At 45.8% G+C, this 25,412-nt stretch overlaps 1 protein-coding gene across 3 annotated transcripts in view; it reads right to left on the bottom strand.

The window, feature by feature from the left end:
- Window positions 1-25,412, bottom strand: part of PCSK6 (proprotein convertase subtilisin/kexin type 6) — a 139,961-nt gene that overhangs the window by 34,653 nt on the left and 79,896 nt on the right. For all 3 annotated transcript variants that reach the window (XM_054042656.1, XM_054042654.1, XM_054042655.1), the window contains 5 exons: window positions 25,138-25,310; window positions 15,437-15,649; window positions 9,993-10,093; window positions 6,838-6,941; window positions 3,235-3,352 (listed from right to left, as the gene is read on the bottom strand). In XM_054042656.1, coding sequence (XP_053898631.1) covers window positions 3,235-3,352; window positions 6,838-6,941; window positions 9,993-10,093; window positions 15,437-15,649; window positions 25,138-25,310 — 709 coding nt within the window. The remainder of the gene's footprint in view (window positions 1-3,234; window positions 3,353-6,837; window positions 6,942-9,992; window positions 10,094-15,436; window positions 15,650-25,137; window positions 25,311-25,412) is intronic.

Below are 25,412 nucleotides of genomic sequence, written 5' to 3'. Positions count from 1 at the left end.
ACAGGACCTGCTTGCTCACCAGGTCACTACAGTATTTACATCAGTGATACTTTACTGAACTCACTGGAGTTGCACCTGAGTGAAACTAGCAGGGAATCACTCTTTGTAGCTTTATCTTATTTTTCCATCTCTTTCCACATACTCATGCTAAACAAGGAGCCAGAGGGGCTGCTTAATGAAACAAGAATCTGGGAGCACTTCCTTCACTCGCCAACCTCAATGGGCGTTTCCCCAGTTCAACTTCTTTTGTTCTGTTTACTCATTGCTTCCTATTATTTCACAACAAACAGTAACAAATCGATGCTATCTGCATCACAATACATTGGCCTACCCATAACACCAATCTGCTGAAGTGCTCAGTGGTAACCAGATTGTTTTGAACTGTCCTCAAAGATCTCTGACGTATGAGTCACAAACTTTTTATTCATTATTAATTAGTATTATTATTATTGGGGCCACATTCCTCCTTGGATTGAAATGAGGGTCTGTATCAGAAATTGTTTTATGAACTTCTTTGGCTACAAATTCAGAACTGCTTTGCAGTCTCTATTTGCTCCAATAAAATAATGCTCTTTTGATTAGCAAATCACTTGTGCTGGAAATGAGGGTGTGTCTTACCAGGAATTTTGATTCTTTACGAGCCAGATCGACTAATCTGGTCTGACAGATTATTCTGCCCATGGTCGTCATCAGTTCCCACAATGGGAAACACACTGATATGCCTGTTTCCATTTAGGCTGAAACTTTAATGCCTGGGTTGACAGAGACCTCCTGCACCAGAGAAGAGAAGAGAAGAATTTCTCCATAAAGGGCCTGATCCAAACCCCATTGAATGGAATTCTTTCTATTGATTTCAACAGACTTTGGATCAGGCCTAAAAAAAGGGGGGCGGGAGGGGAAGGTCTACAAAAGACCCGTAATTGCATCTGAGTAGCCATGAACTGGCTTTGAAGACTGTAGAGCACAGAACTAGCCTGCCTTTGACTTTGAAGTCTTTCCACTGTTTGCAACAAACTCTGAATTAGTGGACACCAGGAAAGCCAGCCCAGATGCCTTCTGGAACATATGCCTGAGTCTAACACAAGTTATTGGATTCAGTACAGGAGTCACAAGATGAAATTCTATGCTCTGGGTTATGCAGGAGGTCAGACTAGATGATCGTGTCCATTCTGGCCTTTAACTCTATTAATCTATGAAAAATACATCTCGCGCAGATGGCCAGCACATGTCATATGAGAAGTGCTGCTCTAAATGAGGCCCAGTTCTTGGTGTCCCCATTTTAGCACAGAAGACAGGCTTTCCGGTATGATCAAGACAGCAGTTGTTCCCAGTTTTAATACAGAGGAATTTGAAGGTTTTCTGGATGGTCCTTCATTTCAGGACATTGCCTGCAATGTGTATTGTTCCAGAATCATTCCCCTTTTGTCCAGCTACCCTAATGAAAGTACGTCAGAGGCCACTCTATCTGGGATAACCCTTCACAGCGGTTTCTCCCTGGGATCGGGAGACATGGCAAATCATAACCGAGGCACAAGGGAATAAAAACTCTCTGCAAAACAGACCGTTTGCATGCATCAATTGCTGGGCTTCTGTTTGGAAGAGAGGAATTTGAGTCAAGCTGCTGGAGGATGGTCTCATTAACAGCATCATTTCAAACAAATTCAAATCAAAGTATCATCAGACATTTGCACAATAAACCAGGCTCAGAACTGGCCTGTATCTAGTGTATCTTATCTCCCGCGTCTTGCCATTAGCCTATACGCTGCGTCTGTAGCCGCACTAAGATGAATTGCTGCCAAAGCTTCTACTAAGTTATAGCGATTTAAGAAACAAAAAAAGACCCTCTCCCCTTGCGACAGCATTTCTGACAGTGCTTCAAATCCCTGCTTCTTTGGTGCAAATCAGAAAAGAGACAAGGCCACTGGAATTCTTGGGATCTTTGTTGGCCAACACAAACCTGGCTTCATTTTCTAAATCAGGGAGTACCCTTATTTTTTGCACAACTGGACCAAATCGCCAGGCTCAGGTGACCGCTGTCCCAGCCACAGACCTCCTTGCCTCTCCTCCTTCCCTTGAGGTCAGCAACTTCCTCACTTCCCTATCCACAGGCCATCCTTAAGGGCCTGACCTTGCAAACATGCCCAGGAGTAGCATTTGCTCCCCTTTGTAAGCCTGGTAAGAAATGCTGGCTGGCTTGGGTCCTAGCATAGGGGCATCTACGGTGTTCAGAAAAAGCACTAAATACCACAAGGCTCGTCAGAAGACTGCCAGAGTGAGCAACATTGTTTAGAAAAGTAAACGGCAGAGTAAAGCAGAAAGTCATTGTCTTCTGAACAGAGTGAGAATTGCAGCTTCCGTTTAAAAAGGAAAATACACATCTAGTCCTTGTGGCTGCAGAGAAAAGCTTGAAAACGTGATCCCTACAGGTTCTGAAATCAAAATTACCCAGTGTGCGTTATTTGTTCAAAAATCAGAGGCAGGCCTTCCAAAATCACGCGACTGGTTTAAAAATCATGAGATTAAAGCACTTGCTCCGCATTTCCAAGCCTCTCTTTGCAACCATGAGGGCTAGAAACTTACTCTTAAAACAAAGAAACAAAAGCAAACAAAATCCCTGAAGTTCTCGTGCCTTCACATGACTCCAGAAGCTGGGGTTTTCAGAAAAACACCAATTATCACAAGACTCATGATAAATCTATGAGAGTCGGCCACCATGAATACTTCAAACACCACGCAGAGAGCAGGGGACGCTCACCCACATCAAAACAGAGTTCAAACCCAACTCCAAGAGCGTAGTTACTCACCCCTCTACACACATACACACACGCACTAGGCAGACCCTTCATCCAGTTTTAAGCTGGACGGGTCTGCTTTTCTAAGGGTTGTCCCCCATCCGGCACAGAGACAAAATCAGACATGGTGTTGTCCGGTATTGGACAGCGTGTGCGCAAGGTGCATGAAGCAGCACACTCTTCAAAATGGCTTCCCCGGGCGGTGTGACCTTGCCCACACAATGCGTGTGAGATCCAGCCAGCAGGGACGTGGTCCTGCCACAGAGTCTAATGTACCTCAATGCATGGTGCTTGATAGCAGAGCACATTAACAGGTAAGTATGAGTAACTGTAACAGAAAGTGATTATTTATGATGGAGGTTACACATTGTCTCCCCAAGCTAGAATATTTATGCCATCACATAGTCCTGGTGCTGGGGGACATATACAAGTTAACACTCACCTGGGTGTCCTATCTGAGCTTCCAATGCAGACGTGCTGGGTGGGTGCTTTTTTCCATTTCTTAGCTTCCATTACAATAGCTTCTGCATTAACCAGACCATATCCATATAGATGGCTAACTGAAAAGACAGAAGACTCAGAAATCTACTTGCTTAAAGATATTAACAGCGTTTAAAAGTCACTTATGGGGGAAAAATGTTTAACTTTGGCGCTTGATTTCTCAGAGGGGAAAAAAATACTAAATATGCAAAAAATGATCCAAATTTCACCTTTTCCTGTGGCACAGGCACTACGGGCTTAGGGAAACTCTTCTCATTAGAATCCCATCACCAACCTGGAAGACTCTGTCAAACTTTCTGTGGTACGCCTCACTGTCTACCCAGCTCAAAAGATACAGGAGAAAGCCGTCTGCTGTCTATTTCAATGTGGGCACTGGGGGACTGGTACTACAGGCTTTCCCATGATCTCATTCAACCAGAGGTGACAGATGTAGCTAGTGGTTGTGGTCACTACAAAATCTATCCAGGTATTTATAAAGTACCCATCACTGTGGTGGCTGGATATCTCACAAACATTAATGAATGTCTGTATCTATCCCCACAACACCCCTGTGAGGTAGGGAAATGCTAATAACCCCAGGCACAAGGAAATTAAGTGACCTGCTGCAAGTTACACACCTAAGCTGTGGCAGATCCATGACTCAAATGCAGTCAGATACCTGACCCGCTCAACCATCCTTCCAAATGGTCTTTCTTCAGTGGTTCTACAGCACAACATTTAATAAGGGCCTAGGCAGAGTTTTCTTTTAATCTTTGTTTTCAGCTGTGACGCCCTAGCTGATCAGGCAAAAGCTGAAGGCATCAAGTTTTTGGACTGAGTTAGCACGATTGTTTTACTGAGAGCTATTCTCCAAACTCTGTATTTTCACATCCCTCGGCACACACCAGCCACTGTTAAATACCCAGCATTGCCGGCCGGCCCCCGGCGGCCCAGCGCACCCCCCCGGCTCCCGGCCCCGGCGGCCCAGCGCACCCCCCCCCGGCTCCCGGCCCCGCGCACCCCCGGCGGCCCCGCACACCCCCCCGGCTCCCGGCCCCGGCGGCCCAGCGCACCCCCCCGGCTCCCGGCCCCGGCAGCCCAGCGCACCCCCCCGGCTCCCGGCCCCGCGCACCCCCGGCCGCCCCGCGCACCCCCCGGCTCCCGGCCCCGGCGGCCCCGCGCACACCCCGGCTCCCGGCCCCGGCGGCCCCGCGCACCCCCCTGGCTCCCGGCCCCGCGCACCCCCGCGGCCCAGCGCACCCCCCCCGGCCCCGCGCACCCCCCCCGGCGGCCCGGCCCCCCGGCCCAGCGCACCCCCCAGTCCCCGCGCACCCCCCCCGGCGGCCCAGCTCCCGGCCTGACCCCCCGGCTCCCGGCCCCGCGGCCCAGCTCACCCCCCCGGCGGCCCGACCCCGCGGCCCAGCTCACCCCCCCAGCGGCCCGACCCCGCGGCCCCGGCCCGGCACTGCGCCCCTGGACCCCGGCCCGGCCCCGCGACCCCGGCCCAGCCCTCCCTCCCGATTTTCCCGGACATGCCCGGCTTTTGGGGATTTCCCCCCGGACGGGGATTTGAGCCCCCAAAAGCCGGACATGTCCGGGAAAATCCGGACGTATGGTAACCCTACATAAAGCCCAGCAAAGTGAATCCGCAGGTTTTCATTGCAAGAAACTTTTACTGCTTTTGCTAACGCTAAGTATGAGATGCTCAGTGCACTTCAGTGGGTTCCAACTATTATTATTTATTTAGACTGTGGAAGCTCTCAGAGATGCCAGCCAGAATCAGGGCTTGCGGTGAAAGGTGTTGAACAAACCCTCAGGAGATTACACTCAAAGAAGGCTCCTAAAATCCTTTCATACATAAAGAATCTCAGCATGAAGTGAAGTGGCAACGAAGACAAGCATTAGCAGCACAAAGAACTGTCCCACTATATGTACCGTATCTACGAGCCGTGCTACTGAGAGGTTAATAAGCAGACTTCCCACTATATTTCTTTGGGCCAGGTTCAATAACAATTCCACTCGTCTCCTACACTGCAGAGTTTTAAGAAAAAGTTGTTGTTGAAGTTGGACAGAATGTAGATTGGATTCAACTCTAATCCTCCCTCTTAGGGCACGTCTTCACTACCCGCCGGATCGGCGGGTAGCAATCGATCTATTGGGGATCGACTTATGGTGTCTAGTGAAGACGCAATAAAATCGATCCCTGATCGCTCTGCCGTCGACTCTGGAAATCCACCGCGGCAAGAGGCGGAAGCGGAGTCGACAGCGGAGCGGCAGCGGTCGACTCGCCGCCGTCCTCACAGCCAGGTAAGTCAACCTAAAATACGCAACTTCAGCTACGCTATTCACGTAGCTGAAGTTGCGTATCTAAGGTCGACCCTCCTCCCCCCCGTAGTGTAGACCTAGCCTCAGAGGTGGCTACAGTTAATCACACTATGCCAGTGTTATGAAGCCAGGATTATGCTACAGCCATTATCCTGAGTGAGTAATGAAACTCAGAGGAGTGAAACTGTGCTCGATCCATTTTCCATCATTAGTTGACGTGCCTATTTCAGAAACAGCCCCAAATCCTTCCTCATGTGCTTTAGACTCCCACCGGCATTAACTGGAATGACACCAATGTTTTGAGGGCAGAGGAGAACGGCAACTCCTCTCCGTGTGTACTCTACACATATACAGTGTTTCTGAGGTCACTATGTTCTTGTTAGTGTGTGTCACACACATACCCAAACTGATTTTCCATTTGATAAAGCCGTGCCCCACAAAGCCTCAAAAGGGTAAAGTGCCAACAACTCTCCCAAAGGATCTCTACTGCGAGTGCACTGACAGTGACATAAATGACACTGCTAGCCACCTTATTCTCCATACATAGAGTTCTGCACTGCTTTCTCTATATCCATTTTACTCCGGGGAGGAATTCTGTGCCAAAAAATTCAAAATTCTGCACGCAATATTTTAAAATTCTGCAAATGTTATTTGTCAAAATAACGCTATATAATCACACCAGTTTCAATTATTTTGGTAATTTATTTCAAAATACCTGTCAGCAACTATGTCTGTAACAATACAGACAACAAGAAAAGATTCCCCTAGGAGTAGAGAGTTAAAGAAACCCCTACGACAACTCAGTTCCTGTTTCTCTGCCTCCTCCCTCCCAGAGCCCAGTCACGGGGCCAGACACCCACACCCTCTGTCCCCAGAGCCCAGCTGTGGGGCACCCATCAGCCCAGACACCAGCAACCCCTTTCCCCCAAGCCCAGCTATGTGATTTCACAGCTTCATTCATGGGTGTGCCAGGAACTGGAGCTGCTGGGAACCCTGCAGCTCTGACCCCCCCCAGCAGTGTCTTCTATTTGCAAGCTGGGGAGTTGGGCTCTGCTAGGTCCAGCAGCCGCTAGTGGCAGACAACAGCTCTGCAGCGCCAATTCTGCAGGGAAAAAGGAAATTCTGCACAGAACATTAAATCTGTGCAAATTCTGCTTTGTGCAGTGGGGCAGAGGTCCCCCGGGAGTATCATTTGCGGCAAAAGATGCTCAATCCAGTCCATACACACTGTCTGCCTCACCTTTGCGTCCTGCTCCATTTGTTTTCCAGTCATTTGCTTTCAGATGTAGTGGCCTGGATGTTTTAACAATCAGATGCTGAACATCTCTCCAGGTCAGTGAGGGGCTAAAATAATAATGATGTAAAAAAAAACAAAAATTACAGGGAAGCCTTTGGTGTGCCAATGTAGTAACTTTCAATCAGCTAAACATTATCAGCTACATTCAGATTTGACTGTTCTGTAGTGCAAACCCATGGCTGCAGAGAGGAGAATGCAGCAGCTACATCTCACCTCTCCTGGTAAAGGAAAAGATAGCATCATTCAATGAGAGATGTAAGAGGGTTTTCCTCCAATTTCAATTAAAATACAGTGCAAATTGGTTATTTAAATGTTAATATTATGTGTAGAGATTTAAAGGAATTTTTGTTTTTTCCCCCTCTAGACTGGAATGGTTACTGAAAGTTATCAAAGTTCTAGCAAAGCTGCAATGGGATCAGGATAAGCAGAGGTAAATACTGGAGCTGGATGGAATGGGTAATCTGATGTGCAACAATATTTGCAGTGATTCATTCCAGGCTAAATGTATTGAAATCTCATGCTTCAGAACATAAACTGATTGCCACATGGAGGTCAGGAAGGAATTCTGCAGTGCAGAACAGTGTACATTTTGGGTGTGGTTTCCCCCATCTTCCTCCAAAATGACAAGCATTGGTCACTGCTCGAAGCAGTTTACTTGACCAGATGGGCCAATAGTCTGAGTTGCTATGGCAAACTCTACATTCCTGTAAATAACACGTCCTGTGGGAAATAAACCGAGCTTCTCATTTAGGGTAACAATCAAGGTAGGCCATAATTGAGACTCAGATAGTATTTAGGCATTGTGCTGACCCTGTGAATTGGGATGAATTTCACTCACTCTTTATCAGAATCACTGAGCTATTTTGTGAACACTTTTCATGCTTTTTTCTTTCAGATGCTACGTAAGCGTCTTGAGCTTTGATTTATAATTCTATCCATAGCATTTAACAAAAGAAATTCAATTTATTTTTTCTTGTAATGATGGACCGTCTGAGTGCTTGCATCTCTTATGTGCTATCCTCTGGTACTTAGTGCTGCATTTTATTCATCAGCAAAGCCACTCAAAAATTACATTGAACGCTCTTCATTTATTTGTAATGAAAATGGCATCTCCTAAAACGGCTTCATCTGACATGGGTTTCTCAATTTAAAATGGAGCCAAAATATCTTAAAGCGAGGGGGCAGGGGAATGAGGACCAAAGTTGTCAGCTACACCAGCGTTTCTTAGTGCCTTCAATGAACTGCATCACATCCACATAAGAAATGATTTGTGTCTAGGACTGTGGACTTCCAGCTGTCTACAATATATTAATGGCTGCGGGAGCTGGGATCACAGCATGGATGCCAGCAGCCTGGGTTGTTGTTTTTCCCCTACCAAACACATCAAAAATGCTTGTTATAGGAAAGACAAAACAATCACCTGAGACATGTTTAGACGCCAAGGCTACATTTAGAGGGAGAGTGACACCTTTTAAAATGCTGGTGTAACCCACACACCTCCTGGGTGTGGTGCTCTGTCCCAGCTAGTGGCACTGAAACCACCTAGAGATTAATGAGTCTACTACAGCTTTAGCTAACAGCCATGTGGCTTTTAGCTCATGCAGTAGAGGCTCATGCATTAAGTTCTAAAGGTCCCAAGTTCAATCCTGACAACCGGGGTCTGTCGGTGTTACACTAAGTTTTGAGTGTATTCTGTTTGGGCTTGATCCCGAAACAGCTTTGCCCCAGGCATCAATGGGAGCAGGATGAGGCCCTTAAACTGCACAGACTCGGAGAATTGGGCTGGCAATGCCCCTGTATGTAGCAGCTGCATGAAGAGTGAAATGCCACTTTCCAAGGAATGTGCCTCACATCCATCCTGGAAGTGTAGCTAGTGCAGAATGAGGCTACCCCAGTTGCTAGATGGTATTTCCCACTGGGAGCACATTACTCTGATCTGCACTGGGTACTGCTGAACTTTAAGGTCTTTATTTGGATCCACCCACCCTTCACTGTCGGAGTCCTGGCTATTTCACAGACCCTCCTCTCTGCTCACGTGATACAGTAGAAACTGTTGTATTCAACAGCCCCCGGCTCTAAAAAGGGAGGTTGGTGGCAGGGCACACTCAGTGAGGGGGTCTCAGGATGACGCTCTCCCCCTCTGGTCTGCTACAACCTAGGTTTTATGATGGTCAGCTTCCATCATGAAGTTTATCTGTACAGAGCAAGAGGGGGTGGGGAGGAGAGCGAAAGAGATTTAAATGGAAAGGAGGGGCTGAGTTTGGGGAGAGATTTCAGTTTTCCAACCATAGCTCTTTAAAAATGTAGATTTTTCGAAAGTGATTTTTCCTCCCTTCATATTCTACTGTTGAGAATAGCCCACTTCCACTTTAATTGAATTGTCTCGTTAGCACTGACCCTCCACTTGGCAAGGCAACTCCCATCTTTTCATGTACTGTGTATATATACCTGCTACTGTATTTTCCACTCCATGCATCTAATGAAGTGGGTTCTAGCCCACAAAAGCTTATGCCCAAATAAATTTGTTAGTCTCTAAGGTGCCACGAGGACTCCTCATTGTTTTTGCTGATACAGACTAACACGGCTACCACTCTGAAACCTGTACAACTGTAGAGTCAGTCAAAATGTTTTGCGCTAAAAGACTTTTTTTTTTTGGTTGAAAAGTTACCTCCCCCCCAAAATGAAATGTTTTGTGAAAAACTGACAACATTACAGAAATGTTCCATTTCACATGAAACTTTCTGCAACATTTTTAACCACAATTTTTATGGAAACCATTTTTGAGATAGTTATCAAAAATTTTCATTCACTGAAAACTGTGTTGTCTTACTGAAAGCCAGGGGTTCGGAAAAAGAACTGTGCTAAGAACTAGTTCAGTAAAAATGTTGTTTAAAAATATTGCAGGAAAATTTCATGCAAAATAGAAAATGGACCCACATAAAACTAGCAAAATGGAAACAATTTTGCCATTTATCATTCAATCATTTTCCCATTTCAGTCAGCTCTAGTAAAAAGCCTGTCTCATCTCTTCTCTGGCTCTGGTTACATAAACATTCAATACAGAACGTGGCCGACAAGGAAGGCAAGAGTTAACTTACTTTGCTTCTAAAGCCAAAGCGATGATGCCTGTGACGATGGGTGCAGACACGGAAGTTCCAGTATGACCTTCTGTGCAACCGTGTCTTAAATCTGTGGTAACCTAATGACAAAATGATGGCAGCTAATTATTGTGCTATGAGCAGATTTCTATACGGTACGATCACAAAACAGTCCAAGGTCCCTGTCATAGACAGAAAGCTGCATGCCCCGATTAATGCTGAAGGGTCAGAGTTTGTTTAAGATGCATCTGAACAGACACTGCCTGAAATGTCACGACCTTGATGAGCCAGAGAGAGAAAGTACATGTTTGGTGGGAACAGGATCCATTGTAAGGCGCAATGATCAGGGATCGGGTCCCTGTTGTGCACGGTGCTGTACAAACTCATAATAAAAAGATGGTCACTGCCCTGAAGAGCTAACAGTCTAAGAAGCTGAGAGACAACAGGTGGAAGCACAAGCTAACTGACTTAGTCCTGCCATGAGTGCAGGGGCCTGGACTAGGTGACCTCTTGAGGTTCCTTCCAGTCTTATGAGTCGAACAATGAGGTGATAACAAACAGTATAATACTACCTGCCTAGTTTTTTGTAGGCATCATGACAAAGGAGGGTTTGAAGGAGCACCATGAGATTTGTCTGGGGATGTACACAGGGAGCTTCTGGGAGAGTGAGGGAAAATGAGAGAAAGCATGAAAAACGCTTACTGGAAAATCTGACAAAATGAAGGCCCCACTTCAGGAAAGCACCCCAATTCGGGACAGCACTTAGACTTTAAGCATGTGCACAAGTCCCATTGATATCAATATGCACAGAGCATTTAAGATATGCACAGGGCCCCAGACACCTGTACAGCGAAAATGGACATATGATAAACAAATGGGTTTTAGATATTTCCAGCTTAAGTTTTACTTTAGCTACTTTGCAGAACAATGACAATGTAATTTGGGGCCAGGGGAAAACTGTTTTGTTAGGGATTGTGAATTTGGAGAAAGCTGCCTATGGAAAATGAGTATCCACGCTGCCCGGTGACATGTCATGAGGAGGGACATTGTCATCAGCGTTACTGCAATAATAAACCCAAGCTTTTCCCTTTCAGTCACCACTGGGCTCCAGGGGAACAATAGCTCACTGACTGCTGGCCAGAGCTACAGGGCAGGCAAATCTGCATGCTGTGCTATCACCAGCTGAGAGGATACTGAGAGTCACCACCATCACTTACAAACATACCGTCTGAACTATCTGGCCCATAGAGAAGCTGATACTTGCAGACATTCAGTTAGCAGCACCTTTACTTTTAGGCCAGAAGATTCAAGTCCCGTATCAGGGCTTGATCTAATAGTCTTATACATCCCTCGGAGAGTGCTGCATTGTTAGATGGGCTGTTCTTCAGATGAGAAGTTACATCAAGACCTGTTCCCACACTGTTAAAAATCCCATGATTTTAAAGCCAATCTCGTGATTTTGGGGACCTGTCTCATCAATGATGTGACTGCCCAGGTGAAAATTAAAGCAAAAAATACCTCTGGTGTCCTGGCCAACAATCCCTCTTTTCATAAAGCAATCCCAGTGTCTCAACCTGTTTAACAGTAGAACGTAAAACTTGCTGCATTGCCCAGCATTATCTAACTCCCTGCTTTGTAAAGCATGCTGAGATACCAGAAGTATGAAAGGTGGCAAACCTTGATATCAAACTATTCTTCAGAAGAAATGTGGGTCAAATTTCCAAAGTGATTGCTCTCCGTAGTAATCATATTTGCAAACTCTTGCAGTGTTTTTTTGCTGCATGAGTATCATTAAGGTTAATGGGGAGGGTGTGGCTAGAACTCTGTATAACGCTTTTTTGATGTTCTCTGGCTAGTATGCCTTTCAGTGGAACCACCTCTTCTGAACACTTAAGGATAGTTTGTACTTGTGGTCTTCAAATCCTCAACCCAATTCAGTAGCTCAGTGTTTCCCAAACTTGGGATGCCGCTTGTGCAGGGAAAGCCCCTGGCGGGCCGGGCCGGTTTGTTTACCTGCCGTGTCCGCAGGTTTGGCCGATCGCGGCTCCCAGTGGCTGCAGTTCGCTGCTTCAGGCCAATAGGAGCTGCTGAAAGTGGCGCAGGCCGAGGGACATACTGGTCGCCGCTTCTAGCAGCTCCCATTGGCCTGAAGCAGCAAACCACAGCCACTGGGAGCCGCGATCGGCCGAACCTGCAGACGCGGCAGGTAAACAAATCGACCCGGCCCGCCAGGGGCTTTCCCTGCACAAGTGGCGGAACAAATTTGGGAACCACTGCACTAGCTCATTAGCTTGGCTAGGGTGATGAGTAGAGCAGGTCAAAAACTGGAAATCCTGATACATCTACATTTGTTTACATCCCAAATCTGTGAGGAAAAATTTGAAATTCTGAAAATGTTCATGGAATAAAAAGTTCTGAAAAATTTCTATTTAGAAACTGCAAAACATTTTATTTTGGCATTTTCCCATCAAAATGAAACGCTTCAATATTCCCAAATTGAAAAGTTTCATTTCAGTTTGTTGGACTGACCTGAAACAAAACATTTAAAGTCAGTTCAGCATTAAACTGCATCTCCCTGTGGTGCTGCATTGCCTCATGGTAGTTTTAGTTCAGGGACATGATGCCTTTTTCTCCTGTGGGCTCCCCGGTCAGACTACACCCATGATGCATCAGGCAGCTCAATCAGAAGGAAGACTACATTGCATGGGAGATGTAGTCCAGTCTGGGAGCCTGGCCCATAGGAGAGAATGGAAGCATCAATCACCCAAACTACAACTCCCATAATGCAACCCAGCACCATAAGGCTATGCAGCTTAATGTGAAACTGTTCAACAAATATTCTGTTTTGGTTTTCCTAATGGAAAAATCAAATCAAATTGAAATTTGCCCCACAGAAAATTTTTATTTTGTAGAAACTGCAATGTCCATCGAAAAATCATTTTGATGGAAGATTCCGGACTAGCTCTAGCGATGAGAGGTGATGACAGGTAATATTGGAATTGCCTGAGTTTTGGGTTATGCACGGAGAGTATTATAGCCCAATACTATTATATTAGTATTATAACCCCCTTGTTATTAAGAGATGTGTTTTTTTGATGGGCAAACTTGAAAGGCTGTGAAAAAATACCCAAGCTGTTCACAGAACGGTTCATTGAAACTCAGTGATGGTTTTCCATTATTTCTCTAAGGAAACATTCTTTATTGTGATGTTAGTAAGGGAAGAAATTGAACAGGAAGAAGGACACGGTAGGTTTTTATTCAGTGGGATTGTTGCCAAATGTATTAATCAGAGCTAAGAGCCCTTTTTCACACATTAGTGTGACTAATCAAGAAAAAATACAAGTCAATACTTGCAGAGCCTAAGCAACTTCACTGAACACAAGTCTTGTAAACTGCGTTGTAAATCATGTTCCAACATGTACTGGTTCAGCCAGTTGCTCTTTTGAATTACAACATGTTAATAGGCCAGTGTTACTATCCTGCTTCTCAAAGTACACAATTCGAGAACTCAAAAGCATGTCCTAGCAGAACATGATCTAACAGAAAAGGAACACATATATTAAATGATCACCTGAATAAACAAGTAAAGGTGGATGCCAAAGCTGTGCTACTGAACCCTTCTGCCTGACTTTCCCTGTTGATTTTGCAGAGTGCACTCTATAAATTCTGCTTATATAACAATAAGTTCACGCATAATTTATACAGACCCATTTCCTAGCAGAAAATAATGCAAATCAAGAGATGTGGATTTGCGACTACAAAACTAGGCCTTTCACTTCTAGCAAAATAATAGAGGGCTTTCTGTTTAAATAGCACGGCCATTTTAATTTCACAGTGTTTACAGCTCGTACTTTAGTAAGGCTTTAAAAATCCCTTTTAAGACTGAAAATGATCTTCACTCCAGACACACGAACACTTTTTGTTTTAAGTCAGCATTAAATTCCTGCTAATGGAGCCCAGATATTACAGCACACCCTGTTTCCTTGTATGATAATTACACGTAGTAGCTAAGGGGAAGGAATTCTATCCAAATTTTTCCTGTGGGGTAAGGAAGTTCCGGGGGGGGGGAGAAGGGGAGAAGGTGGGAAATAAAACAGCTCTTAAATGTTTATGCCTGCTGACAAATGTGTGCATATGCATTTCTTTAAACTTCTAGAACTCTGTTGTGATACATATCTGCCCCTTATTCCTGTAGTACCTGAGCACCTCACAATCTTTAATGTATTTATCCTCACAACACCGCTTTGAGGTAGGGCAGTGCTGTTATTCCCTCTTTACAGATAGGGAAGCGGGACCCAGAGAGACTAAGCCCTGGGCTACGCTAGTGGGGGGGATTGATCTAAGATATGTAACTTCAGCTACGAGAATAGCGTAGCTGAAGTCGACGTATCTTAGATCGACTTACCTCCCATCCTCATGGCGTGGGGTCGACTGCCACTGCTCCCCCGTCAACTCCGCTTCCGCCTCTCAGCAGTCGTGGAGTTCTGGAGTCGACGGCAGAGCGATCGGGAATCGATTTATCGCGTCTACTCTAGACACGATAAATCGATCCCCAATAGATGGATCACTACCCGTCGATCTGGCGGGTAGTGAAGACCTGCTCTAAGTAACTTGCCTAACCATATATTGCAGAGCAGGGACTTGAATACAATTCTCCCAAGTCCTAGGCAAGTGGCCTAACCATGTTTCCTCTCTAGTGCCCATTTCAGGCTAAAATTATAGGAACTCAGACCTTTAATAGAAGAATCCTAAGCTTTCATTTCAGAGGGTAGTAAAGGACACTAGGTGCACATGCCTATACTTTTGGAAGCTTGGAACATTTTATTGCTTTTCACTTAGATTAAAAAAAAAATAGGGTCCCAATTCTCTTTGCACATCAGACGTACCTTGATGGTGTTCTATTGACATCATTGGAGTTCACTGGTGTGAATCCAGAGAAAATGAGAGCAGAATCTGGCCCTACAATTACAAAATTAAGGCCCTGACCCTGCAAACATGCACATGCTCAACTTTAAGTGTACAAGAAGCCGCACTGACTCCAGAGATAAGTACAGGCCTGAATGTTTGCAGAATCAGGTACAAAGTATAAAAAAATCTAAACCAAAACTGAATGTAAATCCCAAACAGAAAGTCTACCAAAGTAAGGACTTCTACAGTACTTACTTCAAACAGTGACTTACTTGAACAGAACACCTTTCATCTTGCAGGATCTCACAGTGCTTTGTAAACTAGAATCATTTCATCCACCACTGAAATGCAGTCACCTCTGGGGTGAAACACAGCAACAGCACCACATAACAGTGCCCAGTAGTTTTTAGGAGGAGAAGTGTGAATAACTTAACAATAATTTTGCCCCTTCCGCAACTTAGTCAATCTAAACAACAGGGGAAATGGCAGGTAGGTAGAATTCAATTAACCATCTTGGAGCCGGGTATACAACTTACAATTTTTTGTTCATAAAATGCCCCGCTGCTGTAGGTTGTGGCGAGAGTAGATGCGCATTCCTCTAGATACCACGGCTTGAGCCCACTGTCCGTGCTGCTGCTGATGGAGATGGTGTAGATGCTGTTGGTGTAGCCATCACAAGAGCAGTAATCGCCTTCTCTGCCACCATTTCCTGAGGCCCAGACAAAAATGGAGCCCAAACCCTTACGACCCTAAACATTCAAACAAAAACATCTATAAGGAAACACACCATCCCCAAGAATAAACCTCAAACACCTCTGGGTTTGGGCTGGACCCACAACCATCCTGGATCCCCGCCCCCCCCCCCCCCAGCATGGTCTAACAATCCTTTAGAAAATGAACTGTTCTAAAAAAAGAACCCTATTGTACTCAGTGAATATTTACACACAGTGTTTTTAAAGTGACTAGCATTCTTAAAGGCAATAACTATCCAAAAGGGTGGCAAAGCAGAAACGCCTTGGATGAAGGGGCTTTATGGATTTCTGCAAAATGATCAAAGAGCAAACGTATTGGCGTTCCGAGGATCTCCTCCCTCAGCCAGGCTGAAAAATGAGGTCCAGGCAGACACCCGCCACAGCGGTGCTTTTGGGCAACTGGCATCTCCAGCAATAGGGCTGAAAGCGGTAGGCCAGCTGCAGCTACTTCCTTCACACATCAGAGCAGAGGAAAGACCTGCTGTGACTCCCCTGCATGGTACACATGCAACTCCAGTGGTCTGCAGGATGAACCGAAAGGAGAACTCGTGAAGAATCCGGGTGGCTCCATTCCCTTCAGTTCATTACTTCTGGTGGAAAAAACTGAAAGGGAGGAAAGGTGCCTGAAGTGTATCTTGCAGGCAACAGAGCCACCTTGTTATACCACCCTTTCCTTTAACTTTAGCTTATAGCCTACATTGAGCAAAGCAGTTGCAGTTGGCTCGCTTGGCTGTTGCAGGTGCAGAGCCGAAGAGTCTGACTTCAGTCCAGATTTTAATTCTGCGGGATGAGAAAGCGGGATTGGAGTGCCCAAAGAGATACGGCCTCTCCTAAGCCAAAGGAAATTGTGATGAGCGAAGAGGAAGAAATTCAGTAGCGAGGGCTCCATCAGACCACTCAAACCTCTAATAGGAGGGGACTTCTTCCTCAGCCAATGGTGAAAATCCACTAGGCTCTTGCTTAAGAACAGAGGGGGGACGTGATAGAGGAGGCTCTTTGTCTAAGCTTTCTTGAGGTCATGTTTAGACAGTAATGCCATATCTAGATCACATTCGGCTCTCATTTGCCCCAGTGCTAGTGAGGGATGACGTCAACGGCATTAGGCTACTGAAAAAAAGAGCGAGAGCTGTGTTTTGACACCAAAAAGCAACAATCTCCCCACTAAACTGCTACCCCTGCCCATCAGAAGAACAATTTCCAAGGATCAGAGAGGGTGTGAGGTGCAGTACAATGGTGATAGAGTTGGTTCAGCACCATCGCGGAGCACATCCCAGCTCAAACATTGACGTCGGCTGGGAAGCGTGTTAAATGTTAGCAGATCTGGGTGTCTCTCATGTTACCAGGTCCATCAGTGTGGAGGCTTTGCAGGGACACCACTGGGGTATGCAAGCCCTTGACTTGTCCTTTTAGGGATGTCAGGTAGGTCATGCTAATGAATGATCCGTGAGTATTTTTGGCAATACCTGCAGCCTTTCAGTAGTGGCCGGTCAATAGTGAAGGGCGCTCTGCTGGAGGATAAAGAGAATGTCAGTGAAGCTACAGACCTGGGCAGAAAAGCTAGAGCCGTTCCTAACACTAGTATTGGAAACCCATAATGTTGGTCGATTGGCATTGACGTAGACTTTTAAAATAAGCCGTGCCTTCTTCTGCAATGGATACTTTGCTTTTCTATCCCACTTTCCACAACTTAAACGCTCAGGGGAGACTGTATTAAGCCCACTTCGCTTGACAGTCAATCCCGAAACAGTCATGAAAGAGCTGGAGGAACAGTCACGGGGCTGGTACCCAACTGTCTTGGGCTCTCCCCTTATCAGGGAAGAGAGTTGGCATGTGTCAGGGGGATATTTTGGAACGAACATAGGCAGGTCTCTGCCTACATATTGCAGAGAAATCCTTTTCTGATTCTCCCTCCCCATCACAAGACAGCAGGCTTCCTCTAGCAGAATCAGCTCCAAGGGTGTGTTTTGTTCGGAGACTTCAAGGCAGAGGGATGGTTTATTACCTGTCTTGCTCTACTGCTGGGCTGATAATCTCTTTGTTGACCCTGCCTCTGGCTACAAAGGGTAAATTGGGTGCTTTCTTCACTGTGTTTAGGTTTTCATTATCTTGCCTGCCTCACAGCCACAAAGGGAGGTTACTTCCATAGGAAAGATTAACAAGAGTTGTCTGGAGGTCAGCAGGGAAAAATACAGCTTGATAGCCAAATTGTTCTGCTGTTCTCTCCCAACAGATAATTCTACCTAGATATGAAGTGTATTGAACCTTTGGTCAACCACTACTGGTACCTCAACGTGCCACTTTCTAGCACGGATTTAAAGTCTCTCTAGGGTTTTCTGGATCTATTAGAACTTGACCTCCTAATTCAGGTTTTTGGCGGAGTGTTTACAATGCAGTCAGCTCAAATGTGCTGGCTCTATGTCCACAGGCCCTGGCAGGACTTCCATGAAGAAATAGATGTGCTTTGTATGTGTGGTAGTGCAACATTTTGTAACCTGACACTCTTTAAAGCTGAATTTAACAAAAAGGCAATATGAGCTGATTGTCTATTAAAAATTAAGATCCATCAATCTACAAACAGAAAAAAGCTGGACATCTCAGGGTACAGTCTAAGATTTTCTTAAGCACTGTTCAGATGATCTAGAAATCAGTCACCAGTTGTGAAAGGTACACAAAGGGGGAGATTTATCACTGATTTTGTAGTTGATAAGGATGTCAGGAACTGACATTTTTCCTCAAGTCCTTTGTGAATTACAATGACAGAGCTAGAACTGCATAAGTTCAAGTGTTAATCATGATTTCCAAAGCTTGGTCCTCCTAACTAGAGCTGCGTGAAACTATTTGGATGAAAAATGCAGTCAGCAACCCCAAAACGTTTTGTGAATTTGTGTTGGTTTCACCAAATTGTTTGTGCTTAAAAGAAAAAAAAAATCAAAGCAAGTCAAATATTTTGTTTCCACATTTTGTAAATGAAACATTTCAATTTTGTGATTCAAAATTGCTTTTCTGCTTAAAAACTTCCTCCAAATTTATTTTAAAACATTTAAAAACAGACAGAAAAATCCCTCAAATTGAAACCAAACATTGCATTTTGACAGATGCCAATTTTTATTTTTAACTTTTCGATTAGCAAAATATTTCAATTTGGGTTCAACCCAAAATAATTTCCCCCCAATTTTTCAGAATTACCAGCAAACCAAAATAATTCATTATTCGCAGAGTTCTATGTCTCACATCTGTTTCACACTGCACATCAGAATATGCTGAGAAGAGATGGTACAGTCAGATCCTTAGTCTTCTGTACATAGGACCAAATTCTGTCCTGACTTAAACCCCATGCAATAATAGAGTCACAGATTCATAGGTTCATACACTCTAGGACTGTAAGGGACCTCGAGAGGTCATCGAGTCCAGTCCCCTGCCCTCATGGCAGGACCAAATACTGTCTAGACCATCCCTGATAGACATTTATCTAACCTACTCTTAAATATCTCCAGAGATGGAGATTCCATAACCTCCCTAGGCAATTTATTCCAGTGTTTAACCACCCTGACAGTTAGGAACTTTTTCCTAATGTCCAACCTAAACCTCCCTTGCTGCAGTTTAAGCCCATTGTTTCTTGTTCTATCCTTAGAGGCTAAGATGAACAAGTTTTCTCCCACCTCCTTATGACACCCTTTTATATACCTGAAGACGGCTATCATGTCCCCTCTTTGTCTTCTCTTTCCCAAACTAAACAAACCCAATTCTTTCAGCCTTCCTTCACAGGTCATGTTCTCTAGACCTTTCATCATTCTTGTTGCTCTTCTCTGGCTCTAACTGGGCCGCACAGGGCATAAGATAGCCCTTAAAGCCCAATGGGGTTATATTACGTCAGCGACAGGCATATAATTAATTAATTAATCCTTCTGCCTGAGGAATAATGGAAGACTCACCTCTTCTCCCTAGCATTAACTGAGAGGCGGGAGAGGAGATAACAGAATGACTATTTCGGCTGTCTTTTCTAGCCATTATTGAGATAAAGCCTAACCCTGTAACCCTACTGAATTGGAAGCCAAGAAATGCTCCTCTCATTAGCTCTGAAACACCTAACTGCCAAGACTTCTGCAAGCAGGCTTAAAACACCCACAATCTCCGTATGAAACCACTGCTAAACCAACGGCAACTATTGCATGGGTTTCATAGCGCAATAAGAATTGGATTCAAACCCCACTGAAATCAATGAAAGTCTTTCCATTGACTTCAATGGGTTTTGGCCAAGACCCTAACTGAGCCGAAATGGGCCTGCATTAACGTGCACTAGGGAACTTTTAGTGTGTGCCAGCAGGGCCCACACAGGCCATTAGTGCATGACACGCTAACGCAGACTAGAATTTACATCTCTCTGGTGTGGACTAATGCACCGTGTAGACAAGCCCTCAGTAGATTATCAATTTGAAGTAGGTTGTGCTGGATTCTTCCTGTTCTCATGACCCAGTTTGATGTGGTTTTGACACCAGCACGCCTGCCTTCCCGTTTTAAAGAACCCAATTAGAGCGCAGGATAAATACTCTCCCATTAGCTCAGAAATTAATAAGGTGTGGCTGAGAGCGCAAGCAACAAGCAGCTGAATTATGCGGGCACAGGCCCGTCGCTAAGAGATAATGGCTGTATTAATGTTTCTATTAAAATTCAATTCTAAAGATTTATAACTCAGCTGCAGCAGCGTGCTTGGGCTAAAGGTTACAGCTAACCAGCCAATTAAGGGCTTTCTTCCGTAATTTAAAAAGATGGGCTTGGCAATTAGCGTTTCTGCATGTAGGGAAAAAACGTTTCCTGCTCTCAGGTGCTTTGTGGAACTCGGAATTGGTTGTGAATATATGAGAACGGCTGAATTGTCCCCGAGGGGGCTCAGGAGAGTTTTCCTCCTGCTTAGCTAGAAGCAAGAGAGGGGCAGGGAGTACTTCGCCCTGGGAAATCTCTTTCTCCTGCTGGCCTGCCTGCAGCTTTGAGGGTCGGGGCCATGAGATTGGCCATGCTCCCAGGCTTCGTCCCCTGCCCCTGTGCACTCACTGGACCTCCCAATAGAAATGCAGGAGGAAGTTCAGACAGCAGCACATCTTTTGCAGGAATGGTGATGCCTGGGAAAGCAAAGGAACCAACAGAGGCAGGTTTGGTGGGTGCCTTCACGAATACAACAGATCTGCAGGGTTGGGAGACCTCATCAGCCCCCCTCCTCCCCCAAGTCATTGATTCCTAGATTTTAAGGCCATTGCAGTCATCTAGCCTGACCCCCTGAATGACAGGCCAGAGAATCCCACCCAGCGATTTCTGCAACAAGCCCATAACTGCGGGTTGAGCTACAGCATCTCCTTTAGAAAATCATCCAGACTTGAGTTAGCGATGAAGCAGCCACCCCTCACTGCAGTAATTCCCCTCCCTGTTATTTCCCATCCCCCTGAAGGGACAATCTGCAGGCAACTCTGAGAGGTGGATCTCAGATCTCCCCCCTCTTCGAGGGGGCCTCCGCAGAAAGGGGTAACGTGGCTCAAATTTGGACCAGAAACTTCTGTAAGGCTCTAACCATGTCTCCTCCGGTGAGTGGAAGGCTTCCGATGTAAATAAAAGCAGCAAGCGCCGTTATTTGGAAAATGCTTGTTGAAAACCTTTCCTGACCGTTGGCAGCACGCATGTGTGGGGGGGGCTGCAGGGATCCAAATGGCGGGGTGTCCCGCTCAGCTGCGGGAACCTGCTCTATCACATATCTTCCATATGGAAACAGAGTCTAGCGGGCAGCCTGTTTCCCTGATTCTATGTATTTACATTGAAAGAATTCACATACACTTCAATTAATCCCTCTGCAGACTAACTGCCCCAAACAGGAAATTAACATTGGCCGGGGCCCATTCAGAGTCCTTTCTGCAAAAGTCCTTGTTTTAGTAACGCTACTTTGCAATTATGCATCACTGTCGCCCCAAAACTGCAACGGAGATTTACAAAGCTAGGGAGCCGTTATCCTGATTGTACAGCTGGGGAGCCAAGGCACAGAGAGAGGACGAAATTTGCTCTGGGTCACAGAGTGACTCAGCAACACAGCTGTCCCAACTCACCGACCTATACTCTAAACACTGGAAGCTGCAGCTTCCTTTCCTGCAAGTCTCTGATACATATAGCCTCAAAAGGTTATTTGAAGACAGAACTTTGGTCCTTCAGCTTTGCCGGTCTCCATTTTAATGGGCTTAACGGCTCTCAACAGGAGAGCTCAGCTCTGGTTAAGTTCTCCTGAGTTAACATTGCTTCAGTTCAGTGGTGTTTCAATTTAGGTTTAGAAATGCATATTTCTTGGGCTCGAGGTCACGCTGGGTGCATTGTTACAAAGGATAAAATAAACACTGTGATGCCAAACGTAGTATTCCCCGCACTAGGAGATGCCGGCCGTCTGTTTCACTACAGCAATGTCTAATCCCTCACAGCGGTGCTGAATTGGCTAGCGGGCTAAACTACTTTATCATGACAACCCCTTCGTGAGGGTTTATGCTAAAATGGGACATTCCTCAAATTTCACTCCCCAAAAAGGTTTAAGTTGCTAAAAGAAAAATGAGGCAAATATGCCAAAGTAAGGCCTGAAAAAGAGGCCTGGCTTGTCCTCAAAGTCCCAGGAGATTTCTCAAGACCGGGTTTAGACCACCGCAATTTAAGATTCCCCAGGGCAGGGGTGGCTCCAGGCACCAAGTGCGTGCCGGGGGCGGCCTGCCAGTCTCCAGGAGGGTGGCAGTCAGGCTGCCTTTGGTGGCATGCCTGCGGGAGGACCGCCGGTCCCGCGGTTTTGGCGGCAATTCGGCGGGGGGTCCGCCATAGGCGCGGGACCGGCGGACCTCCCACAGGCATGCTGCCGAAGGCTGTCTGACTGCCGTGCTTGGGGTGGCAAAATACATAGAGGAGCCTGTCCCAGGGAGCCTCTTTTCCTCCATGCAGACTGAAAGGACCAAACAGCCCTGGCTTCAGTATTTCAAGAAAGCTGTGACAAGTATGACTAGTCCCATCCAAAACATCCATGCCACTTCCTACCCCTTCAGTGGGCAGTACCAGAAACGACACAAGCCTGGGATACAGAATCATTTTCACCTACCATGGAGTGGGTGAAGAGGGGTAGATTTCTGAAGGGTACCAAGAAAGGTCTTTTGCTCTGTGTAGTTAACTGTCATCAAAAATGCTGCATTAATGCCTCCTCGAGAAACTCAGCATGGAAGGAGCTGGTTTTTCATACAGCACCCTCCCAGAAGATGGGGGTTAATCTATCAAAGTATGCTGTAATCCACAAATCTCACCTTGGAAGGCTCTGCCTGCAATTCTGCTCTCATTCTCCTACTCCTCACTCTTGGACATTGTGCATGACCACACCTGATTATAAACTCCTCAGAGCAGGATCTGGGTCTGCCTGTGGGTTTGTACTCCTACACGATAAATCATAATGTTCTTAACATTTCCGAAGTCTAGGGAGGTGCCTGCGCCCAAACCAAAGGCCAGGACCCATCACTCCTTCAAACTACTGCTACGTATTAATGGGTCCTGATCAGGGGTAACGTCCCAGAAAAGAGAAACCGTCCCTGTGGCCAGTTCAAATCAAGAAGGCCACTCAGTGCAGAGCAGCTGTTGAAAAAGCTCTCAGACATCAGGCTGTATCAGCAATGGGAGAGAGAATAAGGAAATAGAATGACATTGCTTTCTTCTACTTCTCATATCCTTCCACCACACTCATCATTTTTTCCAGTGTTGGGCACATGATATGGCCTGGTCTGTAGCCCTGGCACTATCTTCCATGGTGCATGGGTCCTCCAGGAACCAGCAGACCAAAAGACGTTCCATGGTTTGTATTTCACTGCAGTCACATGCATGTTGGATCAGTGGAATAGCCACACTTCCACATACTGACTTTTGATCTACCATCTCTTGTTTGGAGGGGATTTAAACATCTCCAAGTCAAGCCCTGACACTGTATAAACCAACTGTATGGCCTGACTTAAACAGTGAATTGACTTTGGGCCATGTCAGCTCCAGGAAGATGCAGCAGAACATTCCAGAAAAGGGTCAAGAGAGTGATTAGTGTTTGGGCAGGGAGTATTTGTACCAGGAGAATGGAGGCAGAGATGGACAACTGGAAGCTCCTGTTTACTCTCTCTCATAATACGAACGCCAGAGGTCACTCACTGAAATTAAATGGGAACAAATTTAAGACAGATAAAGGGAAATACTTTATGCAACGTGGAAATAACCTATCAAACTTACTGAGACGGGATATTAGGAGCTTGGTGAGACTAAAATAAGAATGAGATAGTCACATGAACAAGGTGTGCAGTTACACTAGCCTGGATAGTATTACAGAGATGAGCAATCCTCATGCTTCAGGGTATGTGCTGATTACCAGGTGGGGTCAGACAGTAACTTCCCCTTCTGCTTCACTGGTTCACATAATTCAGTGCCCTGCAGATCCTGGTTCCTCCAGGAGCCAGCAGACCAAAAGACGTTCCATGGTTTGTATTTCACTGCAGTCACATGCAAACCTGCAGGTCCAAAGCCCAGCGCCGCTCTGACATTGCCAAGGCAGAGGGGAGGGAGACGGGAAGCACAGGTGTGCACCTCTCGTACCACAGCAGCCATATTGAGCACCAGGCAAGCAGCACGAGCAGGCTGGGAAACAAGGAGTCCTCCGTGTTCCAGTCTAGCAGGGCTGGTTGTCAGCTATAATGCCACAGTGGGAGGTAAAGTGAGGGGGGAGTGAGAGTTGGGGGGGGAGCGGACTCTCCTCAGCACTACAACAAAGAGAAAAATCCCCCTCCCTACAGCCCCCAGTCCTTGGGAGAATAAATCTAATTAATAATAAAAAATGAGCTCCCTTCAAATACTTTTGATTTATTAACCCAACGTAGCTTCCAGTCCAGGATTTCAAATTAGACCCAAGTCTGCTATGAGTTCTGGGCCCAGCTGTTCTCTCAGGGATTTCCCTGACATGGGGAAATGCTGGTTTGATCAGTGCCCTGGGGGAAGCCTTTTTATTTTATTTTTAATGCCAGACATGTGCCTAGAATGGCTGTGCTGAGTAGATTTTATAAGCCTCCCAAAGAGCTTTCTGTACATTGCTTTGCTGAGCGGGGTTAGAATCGCTCCTATTTACTGGTCACCAAGCCATTTCTAGTTTCTAGGGATGCCAGATGCTGAGAGAGTTCTGAAGTCACCTTGGCCTTGTCGACACTAGGAAAAATTGGTCATGAGTCACCCCCAGTGCGGCTCTCTCTCGGTAGCCGCAGTGTCAGATGTGGTATAGACAAGGCATGGACAGAGTCACCACTCTCTCAAAACGATTCTCTCGACCTTAACTTTCTTTCCTTTGTTTAACCTTCTACACCCAGCCCACACTAATCTCAGCCCCAAACACACACACAAATTTAAACTTCATATGGAGCAAAAGGGGGGAAAAAAACAGTGTCTCCAGTGCACTCGATTATCCACACCTTTTTAATGCCATACTCAAAAGCTTGTTTGGCCAATTCACCAGGTCCATCAACTGTCTTCCCATCATCATCTGGCCCCCAGCTTGCGCTGTAAATGTCAATGTAATCGGGTCTGATGCCAAGCGACTTTGCTTCAACAACATCTGTTACATCTCCATCTAACATACGAACGCCTAAAAGCACAAAAACATTAGACGTTAGGGCTGAATGGCTTTTATGAAAGTGCCAGGATTGCAATCAAAGGCCTTTGTTAGAGGCTGCCGAGAACTGAAAGG

This window comes from Malaclemys terrapin, chromosome 10 (genome assembly GCF_027887155.1).
Source record: "Malaclemys terrapin pileata isolate rMalTer1 chromosome 10, rMalTer1.hap1, whole genome shotgun sequence".
NCBI lineage: Eukaryota > Metazoa > Chordata > Testudines > Emydidae > Malaclemys > Malaclemys terrapin.
This window is presented reverse-complemented; position numbering and strand designations above follow the sequence as displayed.